The 20,782-nt window shown below is 37.9% G+C and overlaps 1 protein-coding gene across 1 annotated transcript in view; it reads right to left on the bottom strand.

Annotated features, from left to right (window-relative positions):
- hcn4l (hyperpolarization activated cyclic nucleotide-gated potassium channel 4l) overlaps positions 1 to 20,782 on the bottom strand; it is a 35,343-nt gene that overhangs the window by 4,633 nt on the left and 9,928 nt on the right. The window contains exons 2-7 of the mRNA XM_015605106.3: positions 18,579 to 19,002; positions 15,683 to 15,844; positions 12,820 to 13,038; positions 8,731 to 8,877; positions 8,282 to 8,522; positions 5,111 to 5,275 (exon numbers count right to left, since the gene is read on the bottom strand). Coding sequence (XP_015460592.3) covers positions 5,111 to 5,275; positions 8,282 to 8,522; positions 8,731 to 8,877; positions 12,820 to 13,038; positions 15,683 to 15,844; positions 18,579 to 19,002 — 1,358 coding nt within the window. The remainder of the gene's footprint in view (positions 1 to 5,110; positions 5,276 to 8,281; positions 8,523 to 8,730; positions 8,878 to 12,819; positions 13,039 to 15,682; positions 15,845 to 18,578; positions 19,003 to 20,782) is intronic.

Here is a 20,782-nt window from a genome sequence, read left to right as displayed (position 1 = left end):
TACTTTATGGTAAGGTGATCAATGTTTGTTGTTATGAGTCACATGTCCAGAAGGCCTGGTGTCATAGTATGTAGGACAAATTCGTATAATGCCAGATCACCTTTGGTCTTTATTACAGACCAGTGCCTTGTTATTAAGGTCCTGCCACCAGTGGCCCTACCTTTTTTGAAAGCATACTTCAGTGCACTGTTCCAAAAGGACAGTACTCGTCCACATACTGCTGCCATCTCAAGCACTTTTATTAAAGACACAGATACAATGTCATGGCCAGCCGCATTTTCAGACCGATTCCTGATTGACAATGTGTTGGATGCTATCAAACACACTATAAAAAACCCACTACTGAGAAATATGCAGGAACTGCGCAAATATTCCAGATGTATAGGATGGAAAATTGCAGGACACTGTAAGACATTTTTACAATTCCATTCTGAGACAGCTGGCATATTGTGTAACATATATATTTCACATGTATTCCACATGTATTGCACACTACTCCTGTACGTGTAGCTCAATAAAAAATGATCCATATGAGCCTAAAGTTTGATCTTTTATTGTTCCTGGTAAAGTTTATCTTCCTTGTGAATAGCACTGCACACCAACACTTCCTTCTGCAACTATTTTTGCAACCCTTTCTTTGATGATAAGTTTCTATAGAAACATTTCCAGAGGTTTCCAAACAGTCTTTCTAGTCACTGAATCCATCTTCCCTATTGCTGACACAAGCCTTCATTTGCACATGCAGAGCTCCATAGATAGGAGTCTGTTATAGGTGGGTACAGTAAAATGGGATGCTTTAGAGCAGCTTCACGTAAGTCTAAGTTCACCATGCCCAATGCCAAGCATATGCTAGCGGGGGATAAAGCACTAGCCGCACTGAGCTGTGGAAAAGTACAAATGCACTTTCTGGGGAGATAACCTTGAAATGAGTCAGAGTGGTGTTTGTTATACAACACTAATCCTCCAACATCATTACCTGACCTAACTAACCCTTTTCTGGCCTAATTCAATCACATCCTCACAGCAACTTACTTAAAATTTTGGGCACCCATGGACAGATGACACATTTTGTCAGACAAGTAGTAAGCAATCACAGTAAATCTTTGTACATAATCAAACATAATACACATAATACACAACTACAGATTGAATATTTAACAACCGAAAATATTTGGCCAAAAATGATTTACAAAAATGGGCATTTGGTGTTAATCTAAATAGGTGAAAATTAATTTTATGTTAAACAATGGCTCATTTATTTACAGTTAAATTGCAGTATTTCCTCTAATGCCTCTTTCCGCACTTCCCTCCTGTCCAGAGCTGTCCCAGAGCCGGCAGGGAGTAAGAGACAGAGATAGCACAGAGAGGCGACAAGTGGTAGGTTTAAGTATTTTTTATATTATATTTGCACAAAAAAGTGATATAAAAATGTCAACATCACTTATAACTCTTTGCATCAGTTTACCTAGTCTGTAACTCTTCGCAAACTGTCTGTTTTCCAGCTAACAGATACAAACTGTAGCTACAGGGCTTGAACAGTAACATTGCTTTTTTCAATCCAAAACTGACCACCATTCACTGTATAAATACCAAGTGAGCTAGCTAAATATTTTAAGAAAATAGCACTGCTGAGGTAACATTAACTAGCTATTTTTCTAAGAAAATGGCACTGCTGAGGTAACTAGCTAATTTATTCGAAGAAAATAACTAGGTAACTAGCTTATTTAAAAAAAAAAACTGGTACTGCTAAAGTTGCTAGCTACTTTTTTAAATAAAATAACACTGCTGAGGTAGCTAGCATTTTTTTAAGAAAATGACATTGCTGAGGAAGCTAGCAATTTTTTCTTAAATGGCACTGCGGAGGTAGCTAGCTTTTTTTTTTTAAGAAAATAGCTAGGTAACTAACTGGTACTGCTAAAGTATTTGTTTTTAAGAAAAAGGCACTGCTAAAGTTGCTAGCTACTTTTTTGAAAAAAATTACACTGCTGATGTAACTAGCTAATGTTTTAAAGAAACTGGTACTGCTAAAGTTGCTAGCTATTTGTTTTTAAGAGAAAGGCACTGCGGAGGTAGCTAAGTTAGCACATTTTTGGAAGAAAATGACAGTGCTACAATTAAAAAAATAAAAATAGCACTGCTGAGGGAGCTAGCTTTTTTTTTTTGTAAAATTACACTGTTATGGTAGCCAGCTGATTTTTAAAGAAAATGGCACAGCTAAAGTTGCTGGCTATTTTTCTTTTTAAGAAAATGGCACTGCGGAGGTAGCTAAATAGCACACCAGCTAAATGTGTGACTCAAATAACATGACTGAAGTAGACTAAAGTTTATGATTATAATCGCAACAAATAATATACTGCTGATATACATTTACAATTAGAATGGCACTGCCATATGAATGTATGATTAAAATAACACTGTAAACACTGTAAATAAATGCATGTTTAAAATAGCAAATATAGGTAAATGTTTTGCTGTTTAAATGTAGTCTTCTAGGACATTAAACTTGTTAATTGTGCAATAAATATTTGTAATAAACAATTTTAGTTTTCTAACTGTATTTGCTTAAAAAGCTAGACATAAATGCATCAAGGCTGTATTGGTGATAAAGAGGCAAATTTATTGAAAACCTGTGTGTTCGGAATTCTGTAGTTGGCTTTCAGGCTTAGGCCAAATATTTCATTTTATTTGATTTTGCCTTTGTCCAAAAATTTCATTCTGATGCATCCGTGAACACAACACTGATTGCAGACCACTTTTGGTTTAACAGCAGAACTGAAGTTTTCAACTAAATAATTTATCTGACATTATTTTCCTCTTAGTTGTCTTATATAGGAATTTCATTTGATTTAGAAGTTTACAAAATGTTCTAATTTATATGCATGAAATTATCTGTGTGGACCAGCAGTGGAAAACAGTTAGTGGAATGCCAACCTTATCAAGCCAGCAGGCTGACATATTCTTGCTCTCTGGAAATATTTGAGCAAATCCTGATTTCCAGTTACTATTTCATAACATGAAAAATAAAACATCTAAATCATCAGTGTGGCCTGTGCCAAAATGTAGGCACTTTAGTGAGTCAGGATTTAGTAACACCCTTTTTGGCAGAAATCGCAGCTTACAAACACTTTCCGTAGCAGTTGAAAGTCTTTCAGTTCTTGTAGTTGCAATTTCCTTTTCCTACTCTACTTGCAGAGGGTCTCAAGTTCTAAGATATTATTGAGTCATCTTCCTGCACAGCTTTGTTTAAGGTCAACATATTACTTTGTTGTAGAAACCAACATATTTGCAGTTCAGCCTTTTAACAGATGGTTTAAGATTTCAGCATGTGCTGGTGTTTTGTATCCATTTTGAACCCACTTTTCCCTCCACATGTGGAATATTGCCAAGGCTAGTAGTGGCAACACAGCCCTACAGCATGACAGATCTATGCTCATGCTTCACAATTGGCAAAGTGATTATTTTTCTTCAAGCATATATTTGCTGATTTATGCTGAGGAGTTATATGTTTAGGTTAGCAGTCCGTAGCATTTATTTCCAAAACATATTTCTGGATTTTTAAAGCACACTTTATACTGCATATTGTGATGAGGTTGCACAAAGAACATTAGATTATGTTTGCCCATGCACTGCTGAACAGTGAAAGTGCTCATCCTGCTTTCAGGCATTGTATTAATTTTCATCTCATTCACATTTAATTTTTTAGACCCCATATTTGATGAGTGTAAGCAAAAGGTTAAAAGAAGAGTCAGATAATTTATAAAGCATAAAACTTTGGTTCTGCTGACAGATTGTAATTACCACAGGTTGTTTGATTCAGTCCTGATTTGTTGTTCAGGACCTTGCTGAAATATCTGAGCAATTGAAACACTTAGGCTGCACAGATATTTGCACAGGCCACATTAATGATATTAATTTTTAATGTTATGGAAGACAGAGTAACTATGCCTCAGGGTTTGTTAATTCTTAATTAAAAAAAGACAATGTGTCATTTGGACAAGGGTTCCCATACTTTTATAAAAGGTTGTTTAAGAGTGTGTATTTATTGTACTTATTCGGTATGTCCAAGTATTAAACAGAGAAAACCTGTAATTCACACGTTTTATAAAGTGCTTTTCATAACTGATTTTACAAAGCAGCTTTGCAGAGATACAGATCTGAGCCTCCTTTAAATTACTTTTAGCGGTGAAATCTTCCGTGGTCAAGAGAGGAAGAAACTTTGAGAGGTGTCAAGAGTCAAAAGGGGTTAATCAGCCCTATGTGGACACCAGATTAACCAGGTAAATAATAAATAAAAGAATATTTGATAGAGATTTAAGGAATTGATAATTCTGTAGTAATCAATTTACAGAAACATTATCTTAGTAAATTTTAGACTGCTGTCATGAACTCGCATAGAAAAATACAACATACAACAATATATGGTAAATTAAGAAAACATTTGTTTTAAATAATTGTAATTGCATTGTTTTTTCGAAAAATACTATTGAAAATTGTAATTTACAGCAGAACTGCAGCACATACTATATATTTAAACATGTATAATTGAAATATTTACATTTAAATATTTTCTAAATAAAATAATTGTTTATTCCTAGACTACATACATTAACTGAATATCTGTGAAACATATGGCTACAAACCCTGTGCAACAGCGTGAGAAATTTCATTTCAAAGTGTGTTGACATTGCTGCAACTAAAAATATCACTGCTGCTGCTCGGCCTTGAAGTTTACTGAAATTTCAACAGAGTGGTCTGACATAATCTTTGTAGCAGCTTGGAAAAAAACAGCTTTTCACAGGGTGCTGCCATGAGATTCCATCTTGGCAGGTTCATGACTATCACAGAAAGATGAAAACATGCACAAAAATTATTGTTTCAAGCTCTTCAGTGAATCTTATCTGTTGTTTGCTATCAGAATATCTGCAGTTTAATATAAAGGCATATTATTCATTATTAAGGATATTTAGAAGGTATATCATATAATAGCCCAAATTTCTTTGCTAAGGCCTGGATAAAAACAAGCATATATACAATTCACTATCCTGTTCCTTGTTTCAGTTTTTTTGTGTGTGCTCATTTATGCAGTGTTTTGTTGATTGACAGCTCTCACCAATGCGGTCAAGGCGGTCGAGGGCTACTGTTTCAAAGGCTCGCCGCATCATCGGGTACTCTTCCAGCACTTCGTTAAAATGATCCACAGACAGGGAGTACAAGCGGCAGTAGGTTTCTGCCCTCACGCTGGCTGTTCTCCTGCCCCGGGTCAGCAAACAGATCTCTGCACAGGATATTAAATGTATGAACATCAGTGACATCACGTGACGCACACACACACACACACACACACACACACACTCATACAGTGACTCAGAGAAACAAATCTATCCTAAATGACAACACCATGAAAAAGCAAAAAGCACTCATGCCAATGATATTTTTCTCTTTTTTTTCTCTTTTCTTTTTTTTTTGGTAAATCCATAATCGGAGCACTAAAATGCCATTTTGAAAGCTTAGTGTTAGTAAAGCATCATCCGTTAAGGCAGGTTACAGAAGAAATCACAGAGTAAAGCTCCAAAAAAAAAAAAATCACAGAGTAAAGTTGAGGAGGATTTCTAAATGGTGGTGTGGGAGGGAGCATGGAGGGAAGCCTCAAGTGCTCTGTACCCATCAGCAGCTTCAACACTGTAATTGGGGTCCTTGGCTAACCTTTGTTGGGTGCAGCGGGTGATTTCACCATCTGTGGTGCTCGTCCAAAAAACAAAGGCCTGCAGCCATGTGACTGCCTGTAGTGTGCAGGATGCACATTACAAAATTAGGCATTTCCTGCAAATGGAAACCCCTGCAGTGCCCGGAGCCCGCAGCTCCGTGATTGATGTTGCTGATTGGTACAAGCTGTAAGTTTATGAATAAAAATACAGTAGGGCAGTAAATAAGGTGCCTGTAGGCCTTCAGGGCCCTGGAGCAAGATGGAGTGCGGATGTTTGGATAAGATAGGACAGCAGACATGGCCTAAGGGATTACTCTCTCTCTCTATCCGTCACGGCCAGAGTCATAAACAACAAGCAGCCAAGAGCCACTCTATCGGAGCACACACTCCCTATCACACACACACACGGAGGGTGGGGAGGGAGTGGGAGGACAGTCAGTATGAGAGAGAGAGAGAGAGAGAGAGAGAGAGAGGGAAGAAAGGGCAAGAGAGGGGGAGGAGGAGAAGGAGAGAAAGAATAAAGAATAGAAAGAGATGCAGAGAGAAAGAGAGGGAGGAGATAGAGATAGAGCTACAGGATATACAGAAACAAAGAAAGAAAGAAAAAGCAAGGAAAGGAAGTGAAGCCTCAGTGAGCTCTGAACCACACCAATATCCAGCCTGATTTTGCTCTTTTCTGTCTCACCCTCTCCCTCACACACACACACACATACACGCAGGGTTTATGGGGAGAGAGATTATGAGCGGCTTGTTGAACATGTAATGACCTCAAATGAGTCCGGGCAGAAGGAAGGGGTTTTTGCAAAAATATGACTTTTTTTCTTGAATAAATCTGCAGCTCGCTGATAACGGGGTCTACTTAGCTGTGAGTCTGAAACCACAGAGGAGACAGCGACAGAGCTTCACACAGCCCAGAATGCTAAAAATGAGTCTACACTACATTTTCAGAACAGGTGGGCTAAAATTTGCCAGGAAATATTTGTATGAACATCACTCCGCTGAAAAAGAGCGAGTTTCTCTATCCGGTACCTTCACCATCTGTGCAGCCTCTTTATTGTCATTTTTGCTGCCAAGCACAGCTACTTTCAAATCCATTCAGCAATTGACATTAAAAATAACTGATGCTTTCCCAAACATATGCTGAAACCTTTGCCGACATTTTAGCAGGGTTTAAAATAATCCTGGGTCTGAGCTCTAATGAAAAGCTGCAGTGAACAACCTGATAAGTCCACACACCAGCTATCCATTATCAACCATTCATTATTTTCTTATTCTCTCCTTTCTTCATCTATTATTTGAATATAGAGGCGTCACACTTCCCCACTGAGCTGCCATTGCAAGTCCCACTGATCGACAGTTGAGGAAAATTAATTTCATGAATGGCTAACTGATGTTGGGTGAAGAATTTCCCTGGGCTCCTGAAATGCGCTCAATCACTGCCTCTGTTTCCCCTGAGAACCAGCCGATAACACTGCTGGAACACCACAGCACCGGCCTGCACAGTTAAGCTCATTACAAACACTGCAGTTTAAAAAAAGCTTAGCTCACTTAAAGTCGAGCTCTACTCAAAATGTTATACATAATAGATAATATGTTGGATCCTTCAGTATTTGACTGGAATGCATCATTAACGGAACCCACAGGTTCAGACCTTTCTTTGTGACTAGTCAGATTTTGATGTGTTTGATGCCAATACCCAAGCGTAAGTCTACTGGTGCAAGCCTAGTGAATTTGAAAATAATGAAGCATGACTTCATCGACTTCAAAAGCAGTGAGCTAAAAGTGCTGTAGACAGCTGTAAACCACTTTTTAAACATAAATGGCAATGAATTATTAGATTTTCAAAGCTGTGCTCTTACTGATGTGTCCTTTTACTATTTTTCTAGTATGTTGTGAGGTTATTGGGGCCCAAGCACTAAAGGTGCTGGATCTAAATTGTCTTTGTTATTGTATGTACTATTACTATTATGTAGACCAAACAGTAAAGTGTACTGACATAAAACTTAAATAGGCTAATAGGTAGTGCACACAAGATGAGTCTGATCGGCCACATGCAGCATGCAAATTTAATTGGACTCCATTTGCACATGCATATGTGAATTTAGGTTTTTCATCTGGTCTTCATGAATCTCTTGTCGGATGAAAAGGTTAACCTGTTTAAAACTTCAAAAATCATGACATATTTTATCTTCTGTTTGCTGGTGCATTAGACCTCACTGAGATGACTTGTGCTTGGACCCTGGGTACTGCCCAAACTATTTACAATTGTAAGCATCTATAGGCACTTAAAAAGCACTAACTGATTACTTTGCATTATTAATTATTTAATGATGATAGTTTGATATTGTGTGACATTTTTTTTTTCTTGTCACACAGAAACCAATAGTCGCAAAATGAAAAACTATGGAAATTACAAATAAAACATCATGGATTGTATCTTCTCATACAACATACAACTGCAGTGCCATTTTTAGAAGGGTAACAGAGTGAAGGATGTGAGTCACAATCCCTTAACCTATGGCCTCTCAATCAATTATTCCAGCTATTACAGAAACGAGGTTTTAAACCTCTACTCACCTCCAAAATAAGATCCGTCTGAAATCTTTGTCTCTTTGCTGCCCTTGGTCAGGACTGTTAGCACCCCATGCTGGATGAAATACATCTTCTTTCCTACAGTGCCTTCTCGAATGATGTAGTCCCCTGGCTGGAAGACCTCAAAGCGTAACTTTGTTAGCATGGAGGTCACAAAGTTGGGATCTGCATTGGCAAATAAGGGCATGGTGGCCACCAACTTTCGACAGTTGAAACTGATGATCTCCTTCAAAAGAACAGAAATAGAGGGGAAGGCTGTTAGTCTCTGACCTAGATTAGAATGAATTATCAGTTAAATCATGTATTTCAATCACCACCGACCCAAACTGAACATCAGTGCATTTACAGTACATTTTACACCTACAAAAGACACAAGTATATATTAACTATAAATATATAAATATAAAATGCATTCTGAGAAAGATCTCTCTTACCTCTCTGAGTGGCTCATTCAGTTCTCCTAGAATGCTCTCCTCGTCAAACATCTTGCCCTGGTAACGGTGCTCGTAGTAGTCATGGATCCTTTGGCGCATGTCTGCAGGAAGCTTGTGGAAGGACATGTACTGCTCTACCTGTTTGTACTGCAGGTCAGAAATAGTAAAAAAAATAGTGTCATTATAATTCCTTCTGAATTCCCAAAAAGTCCCTGAAAAATATCTTAATTAAAGATGTATTGGCGCTGAAAGTACTTGGGGTGCTGCAGCATACTGAAACTGACATAATTCTACAGATTTCTTGGCTCATACCAGCCCAAAATGAATCAGTCAACTAAAATAGGCTCCACTGGCAACATTTTCAGATATTTAGAATTTTTTGGCAAAGCATGTATTTGTGAACTTGGCCTGGCTTTTTATCTGTTTATAAAACAGATTTGGATGAATAGGTTAACCTGCTAAAAATGAAGAGGCTCATAAAATATTTTATATTCTGTTTTGCCAGTACTGGTGCATTAGGTCTTACTTAGATGACCTGTTCCTGGACCCCATGTATTGCCGCTAGAGACTCTATTTATAATTTGAAGCATCTTTAGAATCTTAAAAATTACTACATAAATACTATGTATTGTTGTTGCTATTCTTCTTCTTTCTTTTTTTTCTTCTTTTTCTAATTATTATTATTAATGAGCCACAACAAAATGCTGTACAATTAAATGTGCAGAAGATGTGAGAGATCTATTACACTGTTTATTATACATCAATCCTTTTAATACTAAACAACAGATTGAAGAGTGTGGGAGGCGAGATGCATGTTTATGTAGCTTTCCCATATTGCTTGTGAACACTTTTTGCATCTGCTACCATCTCTCCCCCTCATCTCCCTCGTTCTCTGCCTGCCTGTTTGACTTCTAGGAAGGGCATTTAGTATTGATAGGGTTTGTTTTACCCACTCTCCCCTCTTGCTGTCTCTTTTGTTATTTTATTCATGTCTGTGTGCATGACAGCGCGTTTGCAGCCCTGAAACGTTCAGCCCACCTCCGCAACTCCTCCTCCTCCTCACTCTGCCCTTCTCTCTTCACCGTTTTCTCTCTCTCTCTCTCTCTCTATGGCTTAAAAACTTCCCACACAGAGCAAACACCTTTTCCTATTCTCTCTTTCCTGTCCCTTGCTCTTTCTCTCTCTCTCTTTCTCTTTTTTTCTCTCTTTTAGCACTTTCATAAGCTTCCTCCACAGTAAGCCTTCTCTATCCCATGAACTCCTGTCCTGGCTGTCGACTGCAACCTGGCTCCAGCATGCCCTTCACCACATGCTAATGCTCCTACCGTGTCAGCTGTGACCGTTTAGGCGGTGCTGTATGCAACCTTTCCTCCTGCCCACATGTAGCACCTCTGATTCTCTGTGCGGGCTCTCTGTGCTATTATCATATTCAAGGACAGAAGACAAAGCCAGCAGGGATGACTCCAGACGAGAGGAAATAATGTCAAACAATACAGTTGGGCTCCACTCTAGAGAGCGTGAGGAGGGAACGAAGGCACATACAAACTGTCAGGATAAAGTAGGCTAAGCGTGAGTCATGGTGTCAGAAAAAAAAGAAGAAAAAAAAACAGGCTGTCATTGGAATTTGTCCTTTTCAGGAGATGAATAATGCTGTTGTCAGCAGGTTGCTGGTAATCGCATTGCCATTAAGGAAAGTATATCCAATCAAAGTGTGAAAAGCTGAGCTCCGGCAGGTAATGAAATAAACAGTTAACTTCACTAAGAGTTAGGCCCCTGACGAAGCCTTGCTAATCCCTGCAGTTCTCCCACTGAGTCTCTCTCCCCTCTCTCTCTTTCCCTCGAGCTTGCAGTGCTGGGGAGAGTGAATTCTGCATTCTGACACCAGAATCAAAGTCATCGGTGTGCAAGCGCTGTCTCAGAACAGGAGCAAGAACACCCTTCTCACTCTGCATGAAATGAAACAGGGGAAAAAAGAGTCCCGTGTCACGAGACATTATGGTACGATACTTCAAAAACCCTGTTTAGAGGACGGCACAGAGCTGAAGATCCACAACGAAACCGCTGCAGCCCCATCAATAAAACCATCCTGTATCAACAATGCGCATTGCCATAGCAACTGCAGCAGGGCTGAATTGACTTGAGTCTTTTGACATAGCAGAGGTCAAAGCTCTTGTGTCTCCTCCTCATTAAAAATGGCAACAGTTCAATTAACACTCTAAACATACTGGGCATGGAGGACAAAATAGTGCCCATTGATCCCCATGGAGGTCATGAACCATTGAGATCAAACAACTATGACTATATGAACTTCAGTATATTTGTATTTAGACTGTCCACTACATACTATGTTTGAGATATGTGCAATTAAACAAGATACTAGAGACAGCAGGGGTGCAACAATACACTTACAGTATTTCACGATACAAAATGTCCTGCTGTTTAATCTTTGCCACACAGTACAACACATTGGGACAGCTTCCAAACAGGGATTATAGCACAATCTTTGACTACACAGCATTTTAAATGGAGATTTTCCATTGAAAATAAAATATAGTGTAGGTCTAAGATAAACTTTCCCTATCTGGGAAACTGACCTACTCAGATTGCTTCCATTTTTAAAACCAATAGCCAACATTAGATGTTTAGTTAGACGTCTGGTGATGTCACAGCAACATTAAAAAATAGTATTCCAATGTCCCAAAAGACATGGAATAGCATAATTCATGTAAATTAATCATGAAATGTTACATGCATCTGGTTAGATTTTTCAATTTACAGAAAAGTGACTCTCAATGTAACGTTCACAGGGTATGGGAACAGAAGACCTGCCAGAGATCCTCTGTTAACAGCACAACCCTGGACCCAGCTCCTCACTTGAGCTTGTGAGGTTGCTAACTTGGCCCTAGAGAAGATAGATATGGTCTGTGTGTGGACCCCAGATATCAACAAGGCACTGTGCAGGCTGGTGGTTGTTCCTTATTGGTGTGAGGTGTATTATAATAGCATACATTGGGTGGAATTGTCCACCTAAACACACTCTGACTGCTGTCTACTATGTTTCACTGCTTGGTGAAACATTTTCAGCCCTTCATTGACTTCATGTTTCCACAATGATGCAATATTCCAGCAACATAATTCTCTGTGCCACTGGACCTGAGTTGTCCACAATGAGTTTTAGGAACTAGTTAGAGGATGGTGTGGCCTGCACATGAACAAGCCCAATCAGGCATTTATGGGATGTGGTGGAGAGGTCCAAATTCAGTCAAATTTAGGAATCAATGCAACATCCAGTTGCTGCACTTTGCCCAGTTAAAAGTGTCCTACAAGATACTAGTTCTTCTCCTATGACTTTTGGCATAGCAGTGTATAAATGCTTTTAGATGAAGAACATGGACATTGTTCTAATGATCATGCATTTTTTATAGTCTAAACCATTTCAGTTTGTGTCAGTATGGGTGCATCCCAATTGCATACTAATACTAATATTAACTTGTTTTTAAGTATGAAGTATGTATTATAGGTAAAAGGTTCCATGTTAAATCACTTAACACTCAAATATCCTCAATGCATACTCAGAACCAAAGGTTTTTGGAGTTTGGTTTTAATTGACATATTATACCATAATTAATACCGTGTAAAACTGAAGTCAGGAGCTACTGATTATTAGAAAAAAATATAGCTAACGATGCAAGTGCAGCAGCAATTACGTCAGGAGAACTTGCAGTGATGCATGTTGGCATAGCAATGTTTTGTCACTTCCTGTTAGTACAACGTATGCTACTACCATAATATTTTCTTTTCTAACCAGCCCAACCTGCACTGTTAAGATTAGTACATAGCATATATTGTACCTTATAGTATTAGTGTGTAGTATGCAATTGGGATGCAGTCTGGTATCACAGATATTTTTAAAGCATGAAATCAAGCTGTAATAATGTCTGTATTCATATATAAAACACAAAAATTAATTGTAAAATGAATTGTATTATATTAAAGCTGGCTTTTAATTTTGTTGACTACATTTCCCTTCCATATTAACATTTCTAATTCAATCTGCATATCACTTTCACCTCCATCTCCCTTACTGACCTTCTCCTGGTATTGCCTTCGTGAGGAGTCCAGTGATTGAATGAGGGCGGTGGCATGACCCACAAACATGGCGTAGCAGGTGGCACCTACGATCATGCTGAGGATGGTCAGCCAAACGTCTGTCATGCCTACGGGTGGGTACATGCCATAGCCAATACACAGCATGTGGCTCATAGCCTTAAACAGGGCATAAGAGTACTGCTGACCCCAAGTATCATTCTGCAGAGGAGGAGAGAAAGAGAGAACGAGAACGAGCGAGAGAAGAAAAGAGAGTGGGTGAGTAGAGGAGTGTAAGAGGCGCAGAAGAGCAAAGTGTACAGATAAAAAAAAAACAGACCACAATTTCAATCTATGCACCATTTTGGACGTGAAATACAGCAGTGCAGGAATGAGTGTAGAAAAATGGAGGAAAACGTAAAGACAGACAGCGTAAGAATAAAGTCAGGAGGAAATCTGAGAGAGAAAGAAAAAGACTCCTGAGCTGACAGGTCTCCTGAAGAGCAGAAGGGGCAGAGTGAAATATCATGTCTTCACTGACAGCAAAGAGAGGCATTACATGTGCTTCAGGTGGTTTTGGGACACCACTTTGATTTGGATGATATCAAGGAAGAAGGAGGATGAAATGAAATAGGACAGATAAATGTAGGATTTGGTTTCAGGACTAGAACCTTCTGCAAAAAAGTCTAAACTAGAGAGGTCATATAACATTTTGGCATCTGCTATTTATATTTTTAATACTGTATAAACAACTATAGCTGCACAATATTTAAAAAATAAATCACATTGCAATTTTTGCAATATACAGCTCTGGAAAAAATTAAGAGACCACTTCAGTTTCTGAATCAGTTTATCTGATTTTGCTATTAATAGGTATATGTTTGGGTAAACTGAACACTGTTATTTATTTTATAAACTACAAACTAACAAGAAAATATTGTCATTTAGAGCATTTATTTGCAGAAAATGAGAAATGACTGAAATAACAAAAAAGATCCAGAGCTTTCAGACCTCAAAGAATGCAAAGACAACAGATTCATATTCATAAATGTTTAAGAGTTCAGAAATCAATATTTGGTGGAATAACCCTGGTTTTTCATAACAGTTTGTCTGCATCTTGGCATGTTCTCCTCCACCAGCTTTACACACTGCTTTTGGATAACTTTATGCCACTCCTGGTGCAAAAATTCAATTCACTCTTGATTACATCCCAGAGTATTTTTCAATTTGGTAAAATCAAAGATACTAGAGCTGCACAATATTGGAGTTTGTTCTGCAATACATATTGCACTTGTTAAAAAATACAGGAATTTCCACTAAATTTCAGCAGTGATGTTTTCCAATGATAACTAACAGCAGAAATGTGCATTTAACATTGATGTGGTAGTTTCTGAACATTTGATGTTCTGCCAAGTTTCTTCTAGTTAAGTAAGCTAAATATGAACAGATATCCAAAAGGCCTAAACCTAAAAATGTTTCTCTTTAACATCTGAAGCACGCTTAAGGCTTCAACATATATCGTATGGATATAATGTCCACCTGGCTTCAGTGAACAATCTGACATAATTACTAAGAAAAGGAACAACTGCAGGCGTTATGCAGAGGCCGCTTCATTGTGTCATGCATATGGCACCCAATGAAGACACTAAGCAACAATTGCTGTGCCAAAAACAAACATGGACAGCTTTGAGAAACACTTTGTAAAGACAGAGCAGCAAAAACAGTTCCTTCTCCTCCTCGTCATCTTTTGTTTGTCCATTGCACATAACTATAGCTAGAATTGTGCTAATGTTTTCAGTAGTCATGTAACTGCCACCTGTAGTTGTGGAGTATACGAGTTAGGAAAAATGAAACTGCAGAAAGTATGAGAGCTTTTAAGCTTGCAGAGGTGCATTCTGCTTTGTGCAATGCTCACAAACATTGTTTAAAGGGAAGTATTCTGAGGCCCTAGTTATTGAAGTTGAAGTTATTATGATTATTTTGTACAATTTTAAAGAAAAGAAATTAACATCAAGATATTTAAGCTCTCACTGATATGTTTTACCAATATATCGGCTCTTAATCAGCCTGTTGGGGTTACAGCTTGCTTACAAGGCTGACTAATACAAATATCAAAGCTTTATAAATACTCTAAAACAACTAAAATTATCAGCAGACATGGGCTTCTCTAAGCAATTGCCTAGCACTTTTAAAATCAGGAGATAGGCAGGCTAAGAAGACTACAAGAAGACAGCAAAGTGTTTTTTTGGTAAGCAGTGGAGATGAAGCTGAAGTCTGAAAGTCCAAGAAAACTTAAAAGAGAACTGCTCATAGGATTGCTACTAAAGCAAGACACACACTGCAAAAGCCCTGGAAGAGAATTTATTCCACTCTGAATTAGTGGTGCACTGTTCTACTGTGCATACACCATCTGTACAAATATGACCTTCACAGTAGAATCATTAGAGGAAAACCTGTGAAATCCTGCGCTGTGTCCTCACCACACCATTTAGTGACAGATGTTGTTTGAAGCCTGATGCATTTTGGAAACAAATCCTGATGATGGACTGATGACTCTAATTGTTAAGTAGAAAGATGGACTGATTTTGGGTTTGTGGTACAGCCAATGGCTGGTGTGGGGAAGAACTAATATATTTAAAACTGATAGATTAATTACATCTTGGGTGCAAATATGTGAAATTCCCCAAGACAACATCTGAAAGTCTGGATCATAAACACACGCATTGCTTAGATAGATGGTTTTCAAAAATTAGCTTAGGTGTCCAAGGCTTTTGCTTAGGGCAGTATATTTTTTAGCCCAAACTGTAGCTGTCAGTGTGCGGGATAGGGATGGAACAGTTGATGACGGTCCATGATTCCTACTTACCACCATTTTGTTTTTAGAAACCCAGCAGTCGGAGGGGAAATCCTGCAGCATGGGCACGAGGAACTGCAGGCAGCCGTCCCAGTGGCACAGCAATAGCATCATGCCAATCAGGTTCACTATACGCACCATAGCGCTGGCCAGGTCGTAGGTCATGTGGAAAATCTAAAGGAACGGAAGAATAGGATAGAGATTGCGATTGTGACGGCAGAGCGGCAGTATGCTGCGGGTCACATTTAAGGCTTAATCCAAGCTCAGTTCTGGGCCATGCCGCTCTTAAGCTGGTTTAGGCTAGGGAAATGCTCGTGGATGTGACGTGTTACATAATGCACAGTATATCTTTTCTGCTAATGTTACTAATGGTCCGTGGGAGATCAGTGACACAGGAAAAAAGATCGGCTAGATACATGGCGTTTAATACAATCCACACAGACAGTGATGTATCACCCTCTCTCTCTTGCATAGATTTCCTTTACTTCATGAGTTTTTGGGCTGATGGGGTTGATTGATCTGGACAATTAAAATGTCAAAGTGCAGGCGTTTAACAATGGTCAGATGAAGAGACGGGGGCAGGAGAAGCAACGGCTGGCTTTGTAAAGCTTTTTGCACCTGTGTTAAAAGCTTACACTCGAACATAAAGGTGCTACAAAGACTTCTTTGAGTGATGACACAGAATAACCCCTTTTGGTACAGAAAAGAATCATTTTGGTAAAAGAGATGCATGAGTGTAAAAACGTGTAAAAAAAAGTAGGGCTACACAATGTAACAGTATATTGTTTTAGCATTGTTATTGCTGTGTGTGCAAGCACAGGACATGCAATGTAATTATTAAGTTTAGAAAAACTTGTTTTCATCACATATCCACCAGAGACAGATTATATCTGCCAAAAATAGTTTATTTTACTCCAGATTTCAAGAGTCAGAGTGCATTATTAATATCATAATATGCTGAATCCCTGACTTCTGGTTAAACCCTGTGAACATTTCTGTATATTGTAAAATTGCAATATACTGTATATTGCAGAACAACAAAATAATATAATGTAAATGTTTTCCAACATCATGCACCTCTTTTAAAGAATATTTTTAAAGGAACCAAATGCTTATTATCGCTTTACTCAAGACCTCCTTGTCGAACTGTTAAATACAGGACTATACCAGAGTTGTTTTCAAAACCTTGACCCACAAAATAACCCTTATGTTCTCTTTAAAAAAAAATTTAAGTTTCATAAATCTTGTAATATTTTAACACTTAACATCTACCTGATTTTAAAACAATTCTTAGGTATTAATCAGGAGTGGCACAAGGTCACTTTTAATGTCTACCGATACTACACTACTACAGTATTTGCTAACCAGATAACACAATTTTTCCTTTCTTAAACTAAGTTGCTAATAATACTAAGCTGCTAATGTTAAACTAAGCTGCTAATAATACATTTGTCTAAATGTACTTTGCTCAATATAGACATCTATATAGATCTTGATCAAATTGTGAAGAAATAACTGCAAAAAAAGTGTTTCTCCAGAAGAAGTGGACATGAGGGCCTGGCTCACAATCGCTGTTACAGTTATTTCCAATGGGCTAAAGGTAAAACAAAGTTGAAAGTATATATTTTTTTTATGTTTTGCTACAATAAAGCATTAAGATTTCACTTCACTAAAACTAAATGGTCTATGCCAACTCAGGAAAAAAAACACTTAGCATTATCCCTCCTCCATTTACCAACTCTACAGTTATTGAGTCAGCAGAGCATTGGACACTTTTCTGCACTGTAACTTTACATGGTCTTCTATGGTCTTCCACTTCCACTGACTTGCTGCAGCAGTGATGTCCAATTACAATAGCACACTGAAATTCAGTGAAAACTACACATTCTCTTACAAATATTTATAAAAGCAGACTGCATGACTGCTTGTTTTCTAAACTAGGCTAAAAAATATTTATGCTGCCTAGAAGCAACCCTGAAACATAACAATGGATATAACCAAAAGTAAAAAGAACAGTAAATAGTACTGTCAATTATGCAGAAATGTGGGAGAATACTTGGCTTTAATAGCTTTCATTTAGAATTATTTGTGCTTCAGTGTATATTTCACAGTTTATGTGAATATATAAGTTATTAAATAGTAATGTATTCTAAATATTAGTTGCAACAAAGCCCATTTTAGTTAAAAATGTAAACCTAATCTGATTATTTAAAAAAAATACTTCTTGTGCCAACTGTGTTCTAAGAGTTTTGTAGCTCATTACAGTTAAGTTAGTAGTTAAGTTAGTTCAATTGTTTGCAAAACATTTGTAAGTGAGGGAAATAAACATTAAGGTAATAACTAAAGTTGTTTTATAGACTCAGACATAGACAGTTAATAAGCAAGCTCAAAGCAACAAAAGTCCATAATTCAGAATCAGATTGAAGAACCAATCCTTCTCTATTCCACAGCAAATGATAAAACAATAAACTTCAACAAATTAGAGATATGTCCAAAACAGTACCTTATTTGCTATTTAACTCGAGCATTTTATAGAGAATATAATTCAACAAGATTTAGAACAATGTTTGACACCTTGTTATGTGTGCAATCTCAATGCATCACGTAAACAATCTGAACTGTCAATCTTTAAACCAAACAAAGCGATGGATTATGGGCATTCGGCTGTATTGTGCTATGACACCTAATTTGTACACTACTACAGTGCATTGTGCACTGAAAGTTCAGCACTGCGCTTTTGGAGAACACAAAAAATGCTGAAACCCCAAAGCAGTGCACGATATAGTGAACAAGATGTCCCAAAAATTAATAGTATAGTAGGTGTGGATCTACTCTGTTTTGTTCATTAGCACTGTTTTGAATATTCTGCATTAGTTTTTAATGTGCATCACGTGCTAGCAGTACTCACCTCCTCCCACTGGTGAATGTATCTGATGAGGCGGGACAGTCGTAGCAGTCTGAGAAGACTGAGGATTTTGGTAAAGCGGACGATCCTCAGAGCTCTGGCGGTCTTGTAGAAGTCCGAGTCAATCCGAGTCTCAACAATGAGGAAGATATAATCCACAGGGATGGAGGAGATGAAGTCCACAGCAAACCAGCTGCGCAAGTACCTCACCTTGATCAGCTGAGGGTCCAGAATGATCTCCGTACTGTCCTCCTTCACGATTCCCGTCCGGAAGTTCAGGACCAGGTCCACTAGGAAGAAGGTGTCGGAGACCACGTTAAAGACGATCCAGGCCGGGGTGTGCTCATCCTTGAAGAATGTGATTCCCACAGGGATGATGATCAGATTTCCCACCATCAATAGCAGCATGATCAGGTCCCAGTAGAATCTGGAGAGAACAAATAAAGCAACTGTTATCAAAACATCAACTCATGGATATTGTTTTTGTTGGAACAGAATTTGCTATATTCAAAAATAAGGAGGAGTCAAAACAGTCCATGTAACAAGATTTGTTAAAAAGATTAAGTACAATGAACTGTTTTCATTGGTCTGCTTCTTATGACATAGTAACACTTTGTACAAGGCAGCTGGTGATTATGTAAAAAGTATAAAACAACAAAAATGGATAAAAGGTGATGGCAATGGTAATGTTATAGTAATTTTAAACTACAGTGCATAAAATAATTGCTAACACTTTAAAATAAGAGTCACTAACAACAGTACTTACAACGGTATTAAATGTTTGTTAAATTGTTAAGAAATGTCTCTGATGACTATTAATTGACACTAGTTAAGCCATTATTAAATATTATTTGATTGTAATTTAGTAAATGTAATATAAGAATGTGTGATGATTACTAAGGTCTTAAAGCTGATGTCTTCAAGTTTAGGGATTTAGGGCCCTCTCTGGTGAGAATGAATAATTGCACTAAGCATGCGGAAAAATCATTTTTAACTGGGCGGGTGTGATGCGGCCTCCTTTCAGAGCGGATGAATCCTATTCCAGTTTTATGTTCAGTCAGAGAAAAGAGAGCGCCCAGTCATAAACTTTTTCGTTTATTTGTTTTTACTATGAGTGAATACGCTACTGAGCTCTGAGTTTCCTCTTCTGAAGTCTCCATTGCTCCACCAGTGGCTCACGTTCAGTAAAACTGAGCCGGATCCTATTTTAGAGGCTGTACATGTGACGTAAGTATGTAAAGACGCGTGACGTGGCCAGCAAAACTCCTGCAAAAAGCGGCCCGACACACAGTTTTTAAAATAAATATATTAGGCTTAGCAGGGATGGTCTAACCAGCAAACTGGTACCATTAAACACAATATTTTGTTCCCTCTCCACTCAGAAATGCTTCTGCTTTCAGTTTAGAAACAAAATAATACGGACCGACGCTTTAAATTAATAAGTAGCTGAGTAGCTGAGTACCTAAAGATTATGTTTAGGTACTGTTAATTCATATACTCTTATTGTTATCAAATCATTAAATAATTCAAGAAATCAGTATGAATTTCAGGACAAGGGTGCAAGCCTTAGCTGAACACTCGTCATATCTAATCCCTCAGTCAGCACTGCATCACAAACCATCATCCAACAATAGCTGATAGAACCACATGGGGATTATTTAGGCAAGCCTATGTCAAGCACTACAATATGGATTTACATTCAGATAATTTTTTTAAATTATTTTCCTGTTCAAAACAGAAGCCTTATGTCAGCCATGTCCAAAAGTGGCACTAATTTACAATAATTGAGATGGACCATCACATTGTAAATGTGTTTTATGTTGAGATAAATCAGTATTCCAGATATGTTTAAGAAAAAAAAGGACGTTGTGAAAATGGACCAAAGACGAAAAGCATCATCCAGACTGTTAATTAGCAACCAGCAAGTCTAAAAGCCAGGGACTGTCGTGGTATGGGCTGTATCAGTGCCCTTGACAAAGGTTAGCAACATATGCTGCCTTCAAGATGACATCTTTGCCATGGACATCCATGCATTTTTTTGAAGAATTGTCATCATTACAAAGTGGAAAGTGCTTTATTGTCTCAACGTTTGCAGAGATGAAACTGTTGGACTGGTTGTTTTTTTTTACATTAAATAAGAGAAGACCAAACATGAAATATGTTGAGTTCATACTGTCTGCAATTAAATGAATGTCAAAGTAAATATA

This window comes from Astyanax mexicanus, chromosome 2 (genome assembly GCF_023375975.1).
Source record: "Astyanax mexicanus isolate ESR-SI-001 chromosome 2, AstMex3_surface, whole genome shotgun sequence".
NCBI classification, from domain to species: domain Eukaryota; kingdom Metazoa; phylum Chordata; class Actinopteri; order Characiformes; family Acestrorhamphidae; genus Astyanax; species Astyanax mexicanus.
Note: the sequence above shows the minus strand (reverse complement) of the source record. Positions and strands in the feature narration are given on the sequence as shown.